Source organism: Manis pentadactyla, chromosome 3 (assembly GCF_030020395.1).
Source record: "Manis pentadactyla isolate mManPen7 chromosome 3, mManPen7.hap1, whole genome shotgun sequence".
NCBI classification, from domain to species: domain Eukaryota; kingdom Metazoa; phylum Chordata; class Mammalia; order Pholidota; family Manidae; genus Manis; species Manis pentadactyla.
In genome coordinates, this window is record NC_080021.1 from 208,931,439 (window position 1) to 208,946,072 (window position 14,634).

Sequence of the window (14,634 nt, forward strand, 5' to 3'; positions counted from 1 at the left end):
TAGACAGCTTCCTGCCTGGAGCTTTCAGGAACCTCGCAGCGGGAGTTCTGGCATCCTTTCTGTGCTTCGAGAGCACCAAGGTCTGTCTTGCCTTGAGGCCCTCCACCCTGCTCACCTTGTGCTGGTGCTCCCACTGTAAGCTGCACTTCACAGAGGCTCACGGTCTTCACTGACTCAGCTGCTACCGCAGGGGCCGCACATAACAATTCCTCAACACTCATTCATTCATTCATACGTGCATTCATTCATGCATGTGTTAGCAGCTTCTCTGGGCGGACCTCCACTGCTGCTGAAGCATGGACAGTCTGGAGGAAGAAAGCGATCTCTTCTAAGCAAAGGAAGACATCCCCTGGCAGGAAGGGCCCGCGCTGAAAGGGCAGCTCCAGGGCTCCACACGGAGCAATGCTGACTCTCACTCATGGAGGGAGCGCCCAGTGGGAGATGAGCTTGGGGGTGGACCCCACCACTCTCAACTGTGCAAATTCCACCCTCTCCCCTGCCCCACACATTAGCCTCTGTGATGAGCACTTCAAGGGGCCCATATGCCTCTTAAATTGGAGGGAAAAAGTGGAAATTGAGTAAAGAGGGAAGAAAAGGCAGCAGCTGGAGAATACTGCCCACCATTTGGTGTGATAATCAAGGGCCTTCAAATTATTATGAAAACTGACTTAAATTTTGATCTCTCATTTCTTTTAATCTAGCAGATAATTAGAGGGAAATTAAATCCATCCTTACAGCCAAAGAATAACCTTGTTCTCTTCCCGTCTCTTCCCCCACATTTTTCTCTTGAAGAAACAAGAAAGCTCCCAGGTTATATATATATTGATTCACTCACTTAAATACATTCAAATTGGACATTTCCCATGACAGATACACTCCTAGGAATAAGCAACATTTTCCCCACCCTCCACATCAAAAACTTCTCATTGCTTGGCAGATTGAGAAACATCCGATGGAAAACTCCCTTTTAAGGAAGTTTCCCCTTCTCCCTTTTGAAGAAGCCTAAGTGCAGAGAGGGGAGGAAATTGTACCACTTCGTGTCTCTAAATGGCAGTGCCAGGATTCACCCCGAAGTGTCTGGCTCCAGGGCTTCTGCTCTCACCCACTTTGCTTTCCCACCTGTGTGCTAAAAGCAGGTGTGGCTCTCCAGTCCTGCTTCCTCGGGGCTTTCCCTACCCTAAGACATATTCCGAATTGCACACAGAGCTTTAAGCACAAGATGCTGGAAATAAACTGAGTAGTTGCCAATACGGTAGGCAGTGGCCCAGACATTGACGAGAGTGATGTTTACAGAGTTGGTAACAAGAAGGAAATTACTGTCACATAGAACAGAGAAGAATAAAAACAGTACGCGAAAATGACAGAAATAGTATGGCCTCAACTATAAAATAGTACAGATAGAAGACAATTATACTTTTTTTATGAACTGAAGAGTTAATAAAGGTTAGCTCTGGGTGATTGAATGTGGGGGACATTTTTATTTCATGCTATACACTTCTGAATATTTTCCAACTTTTCCACAATGAACACATATGACTTTTATAATGAGAAAGAATTTTAGGAAGAAGTGTGTGGCAGAGAAGGAGCCTCTGTCCTCTCCACCCCAAACCACCCTCATGATTGGCAGGCCTGGCCTGCCCTGCGCCTCCCCAGCCCTGCCTAACCTAACCCCTTGGCCCGCGTCCTGCCATCCTTCCTCCCCAGAGCTTAGTTAGATTCTCTGACTAAACCAAGTCCCAGTGAAAGTAAGCCCACCTCCTTTAAGAAGGCCGCCTCCACCACTCCAGGCTAGCTATTAATTGAATCATAGGAAACTGCCATTTGCAGAGGTCCAAAAAAAAGGCTAATATCGACAATTTCAACTGGTTCAACTTTATCCGTGGCTCACCTCGCCCTCTTCTGAACTTTGAGCATGTTATCAGTCTGAGACACACAACTGCACACAAACGACTCTGTCTGGTACCTTCTCTCTGTATCATACATAGATCCTACTTTAAGGTGGTGTTCTCTGCACACTGGCGTACACTTTATTCACTCGCGTTTTGAACCTTACTGAAAAGGAAGGACCAGCTCGTTGGCCACAGAGTTTCCTCACAGGAGACAATCAGTCACACATAAGCACCTGCTCATGTTCAGTGCTCGAAGGTAAAGAGCTGAGTCCCTGCCCCCAAGTTCACAATGAAGGCACGAACCCAACCAGGTACTGGTAACACCTTGTGGGCACACATCTCCCCATGCTAACTACTTTCACACCCATTTTCTTTCAAGGCAAGAGCTAGACAGACCTGGCTTTAAGTCTCAGTCTGGTGCTTGTAAATAGTGTGGCCTTGGGCATGTCACTCAACTCTCTAAGCTTCAGCTTCCTCACCTGGAAAACAGAAGCAGTAATGGCACCTACTGCAGGTGGCTGTTGTTAAGGACAAAACGGGACTCAGTGTGAATACCGCTGCATGCACAGTACATACTCAAGTTCCCTATGAAACAGGCAGAGCAGCTACAACTATCCCTTTTTTCCCTAATGAGGAAACTGGATGCAGGGAAAGTGACTTATCTGAGGCCACGTAGAACTGGTACCAAAGCCTCGGTCTCCTGAACCCAGAGCATACCACCTTCTTCCAGAAAGCTAACAACTCTCTTCTTAAAGCACATGAACATTTAAGGCTCACTGCAGCAACTCATCGGGAAATTTCCAAACACATTTGCTGTCCCCATAACTACCTGGAATAACTCGGCAAGGCCCACGCAGAATCCTGCACTGCCGTTTCCCCATAATGGTGACTGACTGGCCATATGCTCGGCTAGTTTCCCATCTGCTTCGTGCTCGGGCGAGAGGGAGAGTGGCCTGCCTGCTGGTGGAGGGGCTCGGCTCCTGTCTAATAGGCTTTGAAATGATATTCTCAGAACAGCTCAGGAAAAACCACCTTCCCCATAAGTCTCAGAAATGGTTCCTGCTCAACAAACTTCACGCAAAAGAGGCTTTTACCGGTTACTTCTGACTTAGTGCTTAAACATTTTCAAATGGAAGAGAGTTGTCTGGTTTTATTTCCTGCACATAACATAATGCACTTATCATTAGTCATTTCCTGTCTGCTCTTACTTGAAAATGCATACACATTTTTCTAGCTTGCTGACTGCCATCTGAAATGTAAACCCTGTTGAGGTTCAGAGGGTACAATGCATCTTGAAGCCACGACACCCAATCTTGGACAAATTGTTCCAGCTCCCTGTAGCCTCCAGGGATAATAGGACTGTGGGGTTCTTAACTTTGTGAAAATATGATGACATTTCTGGCCTTTTCTCCAGGAAAAATACACATACACACAACGTTTTGTATAGTTTCTGGGCTCACAGACACACATAAAGCCTTCATGCACTCCAGATTGAAAACAAGTTTTGATTTCCTTAGCTAGCCATTCAAGGCCAGCCTCCTCTGGCCTTAGATCTTCATCTACCCCCGCCTTAGCCTCGTTTCTAGACTAAACCAGCTCTTTCAACTCAGGTTTTCTCCCAGCAGAGCCCTGTGTCTTTGTTTCCTCTACCAGGGACATGCTTCAATCTCTTTTCATGTTTCAAATATTACTCATCCTTTAAACCCCAACTGAAGTGCCGCCTCCTCCTTGTCAGTTAATTTTTTTTAACTCTTCTCATTAGGAAATTGTCTTTTCCTACATTTTTTCCCTTGGTAATTTGTCCTTAGGTTTAGGGCACTTGGCATTTTCCATCTTATGGATATTTATGTGTGGGTCCTGCCTCTCTTACTGGCCTGTGAGCTAATTCTCTTCTGTAGTCTTCTCCCTGGCACGCAGTAAATGCTCAGTAAACACTAAATAACCAATACCTGTTTCTTTAATCCTTGCAGAGTATTAGCAAAATGCAAATAAATATGTAAATATTCCTCTCTCTATAACCCAAGTTCTCGATTTATGTGAGATCTTCAAAGGTGCTTGGGGTCTCTGTGTGCTGAGCTGTAGATTCTTGTCACGTAGGAATCCTTAGGAATCAAGAAAACCCCAGAATTTCAACGAAATGTCAGCAGCACACATGGTTGGGCATTTTGTTAGGATGGCCTAATGATGCTTCTGAGAGAATACCCATTTCCAGAACAATACTCTCTGTTAAGAAAGATAATGTTCCACATTTATGAAGGCATGTTTAGTCTAGATAGTTTAGGAATCCCTCTTCCCTATGGTTAAGGGGATTTCAGTGGGATGTACTGTCACTTTAAGGGGCAGGGGTCTGGGCTTGGAGGACCTCTGACTAATGTGCTTTCAAATGTAGCAGAGTGACATTCCTTGGCCAGAGTATGAGCCCCCAGCTATGAAACAGAGTCCCTGGGAGATGCCCTGGTCTCTTTTTTCTTGGAATGTTTCACCTTTTTCCTGGATTCTATCGACTTAATTTGGGGCTTCATCTAATTTATCATTTCTAAACATGGCACGGGACCCAAGGGATATGTGTGGAGTCAAGGTAGGAAGTGAAGACAGAGCTGTTTCTGAAGCCTTCGGAGGACAGACATCTCTGAATCAGGAATAAAGCTGCCCTGGCTGCCTGGCCCCTCCCTTTATGATATGCTTGGTTGTTATGGTGATAAGAGGTAAATGAAAGCGGGAGAAGATGGTGAAGTGTAACTGTGGGAGAAGGGACTTCTGTGCCTTATGTAAGTCGTGTTCCAAATTCACACGTTTGAGTAAGAGGCAGACAGTGTAAATCCCAGCTCCTGGGCAATCAGTGGCGTCATCATAACCAGAAAATCCCCTCAGATTCCTCCAAGCCTATCTCTGGCTTCATTTATATTACCCTGGGGTCCTAAAGGTTTATGATTCCTGAGAAAGGAATCCGGTTACCAGAAATACCTAAATTCAAGAAAAGAAGAAAAATGCTAATAAAATGGCTCCCCCAGGGGTAAACTGACCTTCCAATGAATCAATTGATGGAATAATCATCTTTAAAAAAAATCAGGGAATGCAATTTATTCAATTCCGCTTCTGATAGAAGTCTTAAAAAAGAAAGATTTAGGCTGCCCAAATACCTTGAAAGGGGAAATTTTCCATTGATTTTTCCTGATTTTTTTCCCCTTATCTTACAAGCTTAGCTTTGAACTGAAGTGGAAGCAGGAGGTCAGTGAAGCAACATGCAAAGCAGAGAGAACACCAGTATAGACGTCAGGAGACCCAGGGTCCAGTTTCTACTTTGCCTCTAACTAGCTTTGTAACTTGTGACAAGTTACCGACCATCTTCATCTAAATTTCATCTTGTATGATTCAGCTGTGCAGAACCACTATGTACACGACTCAGAGAGAATGCCTCAGAAGCTGGTGACTTACTTGTTACCATCAGCATAACTTTAAAGCCCGATTGACCCCTTGGTGACCCTAAGAACTAAAATTTGCGGAATGCTTCCAAATGTCATGAGACTCTTTCACATGATGAGCACAACAATCCCGTCCAGGAGATACCCTGATCCCTATTTTATAGATGAGATCAGAGAACAAAGGGACTTGGGCAAACTCATGGTGCAATGAGCAGAGATTACAGACTTCAGCCCAGACCTGGCTGATGCCAAGTCCAGTATCTTACCAGCACACATGCTGCTCCTCTGCAGGGAGATTCTGGAACCAGGGATCTAAACTGGCATGGTGATTTCTAAGGTCCCTTCCAATTCCAATAGCCTGTGCTTCTATCAGTAACATGAGGGCATAATATTAAACCAGGAGTTTGAAAATTTCTTATAGCAGGAACCCTACAGTATGGGAGAATATATTTGAAAATGACAGATCCAATAAAGGCTTGACATTCAGAATATGTAAAGAGCTCACACGCCTCAACAAACAAAAAACAAATAACCCAATTAAAAAATGGGCAGAGGAACTGAACAGACAGTTCTCCAAAACAGAAATACAGATGGCCAACAGACACATGAAAAGATGCTCCACATCGCTAATTATCAGAGAAATGCAAATTAAAACTACAATGAGGTATCACCTCACACCAGTAAGGATGGCTGCAATCCAAAAGACAAACAACAACAAATGTTGGTGAGGCTGTGGAGAAAGGGGAACCCTCCTACACTGCTGGTGGGAATGTAAATTAGTTCAACCATTGTGGAAAGCAGTATGGAGGTACATCAAAATGCTCAAAACAGACTTACCATATGACCCAGGAATTCCACTCCTAGGAATTTACCCTAAGGATGCAGCAATCAAGTTTGAGAAAGACAGATGCACCCCTATTTTTATCGCAGCACTATTTACAATAGCCAAGAATTGGAAGCAACCTAAATGCCCATCGATAGATGAATGGATAAAGAAGATGTGGTACATATACACAATGGAATACTACTCAGCTATAAGAAAAGGGCAAATCCTACCATTTGCAGCAACATGGATGGAGCTGGAGGATATTATGCTCAGTGAAATAAGCCAAGCAGAGAAAGACAAGTACCAAATGATTTCACTCATCTGTGGAGTATAAGAACAAAGGAAAAACTGAAGGAACAAAACAGCAGCAGAATCACAGAACTCAAGAATGGACTAACAGGTACCAAAGGGAAAGGAACTGGGGAGGATGGGTGGGTACGGAGGGATAAAGGGGGGGAAGAAGAAGGGGGGTATTAAGATTAGCATGCATGGGGGGGTGGGAGAAAGGGAGGGCTGTACAACACAGAGAAGACAAGTAGTGATTCTACAACATTTTGCTATGCTGATGGACAGTGACTGTAAAGGGGTTTATAGGGGGGACCTGGTATAGGGGAGAGCCTAGTAAACATAATATTCATCATGTAAGTGTAGATTAATGATAACAACAACAAAAAAAGCAGTTCCTGTGTGGTGACCTCCAATGAGTTCTACACAATGGTACAAAGGGCATATAAAAGTGTAGGCAAAGGGTCTGTTTGTGTTTATACAGAGGATCAAAGCCTAATTTGGCTACCCCGAAAATGAACTAAGATACGATATGAAAAAGAACTTCCAACATCAGCACTCTCTGGAAGACTCATACCAGAAGATGATCATCAATAAACCCCAACAAAGATCCACGCACTGCTACAGGTGTAGATGCACTCATCCCACCAGTTCCTGGACTTGCCATGGGAATGAGGAAGGAGATATCTAAGCTGGCCTGTGCATACAGTAAAACAACAAATTTGACTGGATCTATACTGTTGGAACTCAACCAAGAATTAGGAGAAGTGCAAATTGTAGCACTCCAAAATCTTACAACTACAGACTATCTACTGTTAAAAGAACATATGGGATGTGAACAGTCCCCAGGAATGGGTTGTTTTAATTTGTCTGATTTCTCTCAGACTGTTCAAGTTCAGTTGGACAATATCCACCATATCATAGATAAGTTTTCACAAATGCCTAAGTTGCCTAACTGGTTTTCTTGGTTTCACTGGAGATGGCTGGTAATTATAGGTCTGCTTTGGTTACGTAACTGTACTCCTATTATGTTAATGTGTGTGCGCAATTTAAGTAGTAGCTTAAGACCTATACATGCTGAAGTTACTCTACAAGAAGATATGTTAAAGAAATAATCAATCTTCCCAAGTTTTCTTCCGCCTGCTACTTCTATAGCTTTTCTTCTTCCTTCCTAATTACAACCCTTAAATAGAATTCGTGCCTCATATCGAATTAACCAAGTATCATAATTCTTCCAAGTGGTAAAGATACCTCAAGACAAATGCTGGGCATAGAAGCCACAGGGCATAAATCTGCAAAGAAGTAAAAAGCTAACCTTTTCAAACAATAAGGCTTCTCTCTCACTTACCAACTTTACATTTCCCTGTATGGCCCCAGAAGATGACTGGTTAGCCAGAGACGGGTAAGATTCCTCAAGGGAGGAACAACCTAAGACAGGCACAGTCGCAGGGGGGCCATCAGGTGAGAAAATGGGGATCAACAGAGGTGATGCTTAGAACCTCACCCCCCCTGTTCTGAGAGAAATCTTCTGCATACGTGGATGTTTTATTGCCCTGGTCTAGCTTGGATTAACACATAGTCTACAGGCACACACCTGATCATCTACATTTGCTCTCTTACAACACAAAACTCTGTTTTCTACCTTTATCTTGTATCTACCTACCACTTCAGCATTTTATTAAAAATAATAATAATAAAGAGAGAAATGTGGTATCCACATATAAATCAAGTATAAAAATCAAATGAATATTTATATTTGAACTGATTGTTTATAGTACATAATGCATGAGCAAAACCGAAAGCTTCTGTGATGACTGCCCTTGTACTGTTCACCATGTAACTTATTCACTATGTAAGAATTTCTTCTCCATGTAAGAAAAAAAAAAATTTCTTATAGCAGAAAAGATCCTTCATCTCAAATGAAATCTACTCTAGTATGCCAAAACATAAATAGAGAATTGCGGCTTCCTCTGGTTGAAAAAGAGATGGCTTCCACCCAAATGTCCCTCAAGTGACAAATACATAATAAAATGTGGTATATCCATATAATGGAATATTATTTGGCCATAAAAAGGAATAAAGTGCTGACACATGCTACAACATGGGTGAACAGTGGAAACATAATGCTGAACAAAAGTAGCCAAGCACAAAAGATGGCATTTTGTATGATTCCATGTACTTGAAATGGGCAGAACAGGTAAATCTGGGGACAGAAAGTAGGTTGGTGGAGTGAAAAATGTGGAGTGACTGCTTAATGGGTATGGGGCTTCCTTACTACTTGGAAACAGAACCTTCCATTGTAGGGGTGATGGTTGTATATCACTATGAGTGTACTAAATGCCACCAAACTGAGCACCCATAAATAGCTGGCTTTGTATTATGTGAAATGTACCTTCATATATGTGCATGTATAACAATATGATAGTTCCAGAGTCCCAACCCATCAGCCTCCTCATTCCCATGTCCTTCCAGTGCCTCCAAAGAACCCTAGTAAATCAGAGTCACTAGATATTGCAAAACACTACCATAGTTCAAAATAGTTCTCATCTGACAGCTTTTTTATTCCTTCAGGTGCCCAGAGGTATTTTCTCCTAACACAACAAATATGCCTGGGTCAGTAACATCTTGCTACTTGGAAACAGAACCTTCCATTGGCAATGAGTTCCAAGGTCAATGCTAGACCACAGTGAACTAGCAGCTTCTGTTTTAGGATATGTTATTGGCTTTAAATTCAAAATTCTACTTTAAGTATTATAGGAAAGATAATGGTAACTAAGCTATATTTTTTGTTTGGCTTTTCATGTTCTAATAGATGATTTTATTGTTGAGTAGTAAAGTAAGCATTATCAAGTGCTTACTGCATATTAAACATTTTTCATGTGGTTTCTCTTAAATGTCATTATCCCCATTTTATAGAGAAGGACACTGAGGCTCAAAATAGCTCTGTAACATCCCCAAGGTCAGGATTTGAATCTGTCTCTTCAGCTTAAGAGAAGGCTCTTTCAACTATGTTGAATGGATGTCATCAGTCCTGCCACCACAGAAAGCATGCAGACTGTTTTCAGGGCCACTACAAAACTGGCGCAGCCTGCAAGCCCAGAGGCATGTGGTGACGTACGGCACAGGGGTACGTGCCTCTGGTGCCCTTCTGATGCCCCTCTGCGACCCCTCAGAGCAGGCTGGAGACAGGAAGTATTCAGAACACTTCTCTACTTTTTTTCTTCAGTCTGTTTTGGGGAAAGTAGAGACCCCCTTTAGTGGTGTTACTGACCAACTGTACCCAAGAAGGAACCAATAAGGGACACTTCAGACTCTTTTGCTGAAGAGTTGATGGGAAAGGCTAGGATTCCATTTGTTTAAAAAGGTTTAGATCCTATTCAAACGGTTCAGATCCTATTCATAAGCAGGAAACTCTGGCCTCTTAAAGGTAACTTACAGTCTAGAAGTCTATGTGACATCATTTTCAGCAGTTGGAGTGACACGGTCTCAGATATGGACACATGTGATTTAGCCCACAAAACTGTGCATTGTCTGTGGGCACAAATATGGTGCTTTTTCAATTTATTCTGAGGCTTTTCTATACAAAGGACTTGGGAGTAATTTCAGCCTTTTTGTCTGCATGGTAAAGCTACCAAAATGATAATAATTATTCCTTACATATAAATGCACTTTACAGATTACAAAGTGCTTTCATGGACAATCGCTGATGGCTTTAAAAAAAGGCAAAAGTAAGGACAAATGACATTTAGCTATTAACATACACCCTTCTAATTGTAGGTAAGAAAAAGGTGGGATGAAAGGGTTTTTATATTAGAATTGAAGTCATGTTCTTGAAATTCTAACTGTTCCTGGTTATCAATAAAAAAAAGTCAATGCTTTTTAAATTAAAATGAAGTGCCCCCACTTATGACTTGGTAAGTTATAGGATGCTTTTCCGACGCTTCCCAATGGTCCTGTGTCCCACTGCTATTGGATTTTAGATCTGCAGTTCATATGGATGATCCAGAATGCCCGGCGTAGGTAAAGAAAAATCAGCAGGACAAGAAAAAGAAACACGTTTTGATGCCGTTCAACATAAAAATGCAGTAATAGCCTCACATCACTCCCTGGTTTGGGAGGCAGAGGTTAAGAAGGCTCAGGCCACATAATGGCCTTCGAATTTGTTCCCACCAAAGGAATCAGAATGCTAAGATGTCAAGGTCACCTTCAAAAAACTATCACAGTGCCATAGTGGCAGGAATAGCCACCAAAGTCTCCCCACAGCACCACACGGTCTCTCAAAACCTAATCTCTATTGGTGAGATCAATAACCATTAGAGAGTTGATTTTCAAGGAATGAGTCTTATTGCAATTAATCTGACCAAATGCAATTAATCCACTGCCTGCTCTTAGGGATGGCTACAGAAAGCAGCTGCATGCATGCACAAGAGGACACATTAACCGGCTGCTGTGGTGTTTGAGCTCTCAGGATTCAGCGGACCTGATGCACCACCACTTTGAAGCCCTGGTTGTTGGAAGCCACATCTGGTAGGACCGACCCGCACAAACCACAGGTGGACATCCTTCCTGAGTCTTACCAGCAATGGTGAAGAACACTCCAGAGTAAAACTCAGCCGTGCAGGCACCATCCAGCGTGACTCAGAGCATGACAAACACTCCTTCAGAGTGACATCTCCTGCAGGGCAGTGGCACTCAACCTCAGCTGTGTGGTTCAATCACCTGGGAGCCTCAAATACTCCTGCGGCCAGGCCTTCCGCCCCGGCTAATTAAAATCAGCATCTCTAGAAGTGGGGCCCTCACGCTGCTGTTTAGGAAAGCCCTCCAGATGGTTTTAATATGCAGCCAACATGTATAAGCACTACTGAAAAGTGACTCTAACAATGTCGGGCATGAGCCCACTTGGCGAGGGGCCACAGGACAGGAACCTGCAAGAAACCACTTGCTTAGGGAAGTCAGCGTTCCTTGCATTCTTGAACCACAGCTGACAAGTGTTTTATTTGTCTGCGAGCAGATGGGGCAATCTGATTCATCGGGGGTTCGAGGAATGTTATTTGAAATGCCTCTGTGTGATTTTTTGCCTAAAACAGGCACAATGATATTTACTCACCCTTACTCTGCGAGAGCCAGGAATTTGGTAAAAACAAACAAAATACCCAAGTGAAATGTCATTCATTTCAAGGGTGATTCTATGGAGGGAGGGCAGGGCACATACTTCTACTACCAATCCCAGTGTCACATCCACTGGGTGGGTGGGCCAGAGAGGAATTATAACTGTTGTAAATATTATAGAACTTCCAAAAGTTCCTTAGATTGGTTCTGTAAATGTTGAGACACAAAGCTTATACCACAAGAGTGCAAACACCATGAAGAGACACAAAGCCATCCTCACCACGCCCGAGTTACCTGGCGCCCTCTTCCTCGTCTTATTTTATTTTGTGCCCATGCCTGAGACTTTCAAAGAGAAGCACTATGTCAACAGTGGTCAGTAAGAGGAAATCCTCTCACTGAATGAAAGTGGGTTTTTAGAAGAGAGTTTCCAGATTCTGATAACAATCAGTTAGAAATTCATCAGCTGAACCCCAAATGTCAGATTCATATACAAAAGTCTTCATCTCCTGATACTGAGCCACTAATTTTGGAGGCTGCTATTCATAAATGAAAATGTGAAAATGTGATTTATTAGATTAACAGGCAAATCTCACTCACGATGTTAACGTATTCTAAGAATTTAACTTACCTGCTTATGACATGGGAGGCAGAGCTGACAGAAATAAATGATATAAAAAATACTTACTGGTTCTCTCTTTTCTTCTTAAGTGGGTCCATGAGGCGCAGTGTGTCTCTGATCACAGCCACTTTCACTTCTTCATCGACAAGGCTGGGGACATTTTCAAACACCCCTGGAGAAAGCTTGAATGGGTAAGGACTCCGTGTTACGATGGAGAGAGGGATTCAGTGCCACGTGCCTATCAGAACTCGTTATGGTGGTTGCTTATGTTAATCTACAGAAGAAAATCTTTTAAAGACTGCCTTTATACTACCTTAAAAATACCAGTTTCCTTTTGCAAATCAACAAAATACATGAAGAGGAAAAATAGCACTATGTTTTTCTAATTATCGAAATTATACACGCTCACTGTAGAAAATATGGAAATATACAAGGGATTAAGAAAATTAAGGGAATCCACATCATCAGCCCCTACAAAACCCAGTATTAGTATTTGGTGTATTTCCTTGTGGTCTTTTTTTATGCTTTTTCAGCAGGGGGAGACGGGGAGAAAAATACTACCACTGTTAAATGTACTATTTATCTTAGCGAATCCAGGCATGTCGACATGGCTAAATCATATTCATAGAATTTCAATTAGTTCATCTCCTGAGGCTAACTAATTAGTTCATGTCAGAACTGATGGGAAGGCTCAGCTGCTTCTATGCTTGCAGACCTTAAAAATTGGGAGAATGGCATGATGGGAGATTACCATGGGTCAGATGGGTCTTATATTAATAGACTATGTTCAGAGTTGAACAAAATTGAAATTATCTAATCTTGAACAGAACTTTTCTGTGCAAATCTGGGGATGTTGAATCCTGTTTAGCCAAGCAAACTAGGAGAGAGTGGGAACATTCAGTTGTATGGCAACATATCCAATGAGATACTCAAAACACTTACTTCTTGCTCATGCTCGATTCTCATGCTGGGATTCGCATTTACTTCAAGTAGCATAGGCTTCAGATTTTTCATTAGAAGAATGTCGAAGCCTAAAATCTGGGAAGGAAAAACATAATTCAGAATTACTCCCTCTAGCTAAAAGTTCTTTTCAGGAACTGAGTATGGTATTAGGTCATTGAGGTGAAAATAAATTCAAACCCAGCCCCTGAGCTGGGCCTTGACCCTGGCTTCTCTTGTCTACAGCCCCTCTTCCTCTGGGTGTACTTGTCAGGCCAAATGGACAGCAGAAAATTTTATAAGAAGCTTGATAACAGGATGATTCCCACAGCGCATTTCAGCACCATCGGTGTCATCTGAAGTGCTGTAAGATGATGACCTCTACTTTAACAGGCTTTTTATTATGTTAAGGATCAGTGGTAGTCCATCAATTTCTCTCTCTCCTGCTCTTCTCTATTAGATTGCTCCTGAGCTAGATTTCTGAAAACCCAAGGCTACCTTTCTGAACATCGGGGCACACCAGTATCATTTAAGGACCCCTTTCAAAACTACTGCTCTTCCCCAACCCACACCTATGAGTTAGGATCTTTCACAGTAGAACCCAGGGAAATGTACTTTAGAAAATAATACCCCAGGTGATTTTGATATACTGTCTTAGCTCAGGAGAAGGGAATATTTATTAGACCTCACCTAGGCACCAATTGCTATACAATTGCACCAATTATTCACAATCTCATTTAATCCTCATGACAGTGTAAACAAAGTGGGGACTATGCTCTCCATTTTACAGAAGTAGAAACTGAGTCCCAGAAAGGCCAAAGGAGTTTGTGGATAAAATGAAGGTTCCTGTGGCCAGGATTCTTGCCTGGCCCTGGTTGGCTGGCTCATTATGCACGTGTGAGCAATGTGTCGTTATTGACGCTAGATGAAGAGCCCTGCCCAGTGCTCTGGGCAACATGGTGGCATGGCTGCAAGGCTGCAGGAGAGCAGAGCAGAGGTTGGAGTGGTGGTAGCACCAAGGACAGAGACTGGGACGGCTGTGTGGGCAGAGAGGCTCAGAGGCAGAGACGGGCTTGCTGTATGCAGACTCGCTCTGAGTGAATGGGATTTTAGTGATTGCCCTGCCGCCGTTGAAATAAAATTGGGTATAACCCTTTCACCCCAAGAATGTTCTTCTGTCATTTCTTTGGTCACATTAAATCCATAGTGAACTTGCCCGGGGCTGAAACCCATTAGCAAGACAGAGTTCCCTAAGACCACCTAACTGGAAGGGAACAGAGCTGGTTCACATCCAAGCAGGACTAGTTACATAATCTGTGGGACCCAGTGCAAGATGAAAATGGGGGGCCTCACTTGTTCAAAAAGTATTAAGAATTCCGTGATGACAACAGCATTAAGCCTGGCATGCAACCCTTCTGAGCATGGGGAGCTATGTGACTGCACAGGCCACGCGCCCCTGAAGCTGGCCTATGCCCAGGGCTAACTCTAACACCATTTGTCCTTGACAGCTGCTCTTGAATCCAGCATGCTGCCTCAGGTGGCCTC

At 42.9% G+C, this 14,634-nt stretch overlaps 1 protein-coding gene across 8 annotated transcripts in view; it reads right to left on the bottom strand.

Annotated features, from left to right (window-relative positions):
• Positions 1–14,634, bottom strand: part of TTLL11 (tubulin tyrosine ligase like 11) — a 227,167-nt gene that overhangs the window by 120,871 nt on the left and 91,662 nt on the right. For all 8 annotated transcript variants that reach the window (XR_008996625.1, XR_005030802.2, XR_005030801.2 and 5 more), the window contains 2 exons: positions 13,093–13,188; positions 12,217–12,332 (listed from right to left, as the gene is read on the bottom strand). Coding sequence is in view for 5 of the 8 variants with exons in the window: in XM_057498993.1 (XP_057354976.1) it covers positions 12,217–12,332; positions 13,093–13,188 (212 nt within the window). In the remaining 3 variants the exon portion in view is untranslated. The remainder of the gene's footprint in view (positions 1–12,216; positions 12,333–13,092; positions 13,189–14,634) is intronic.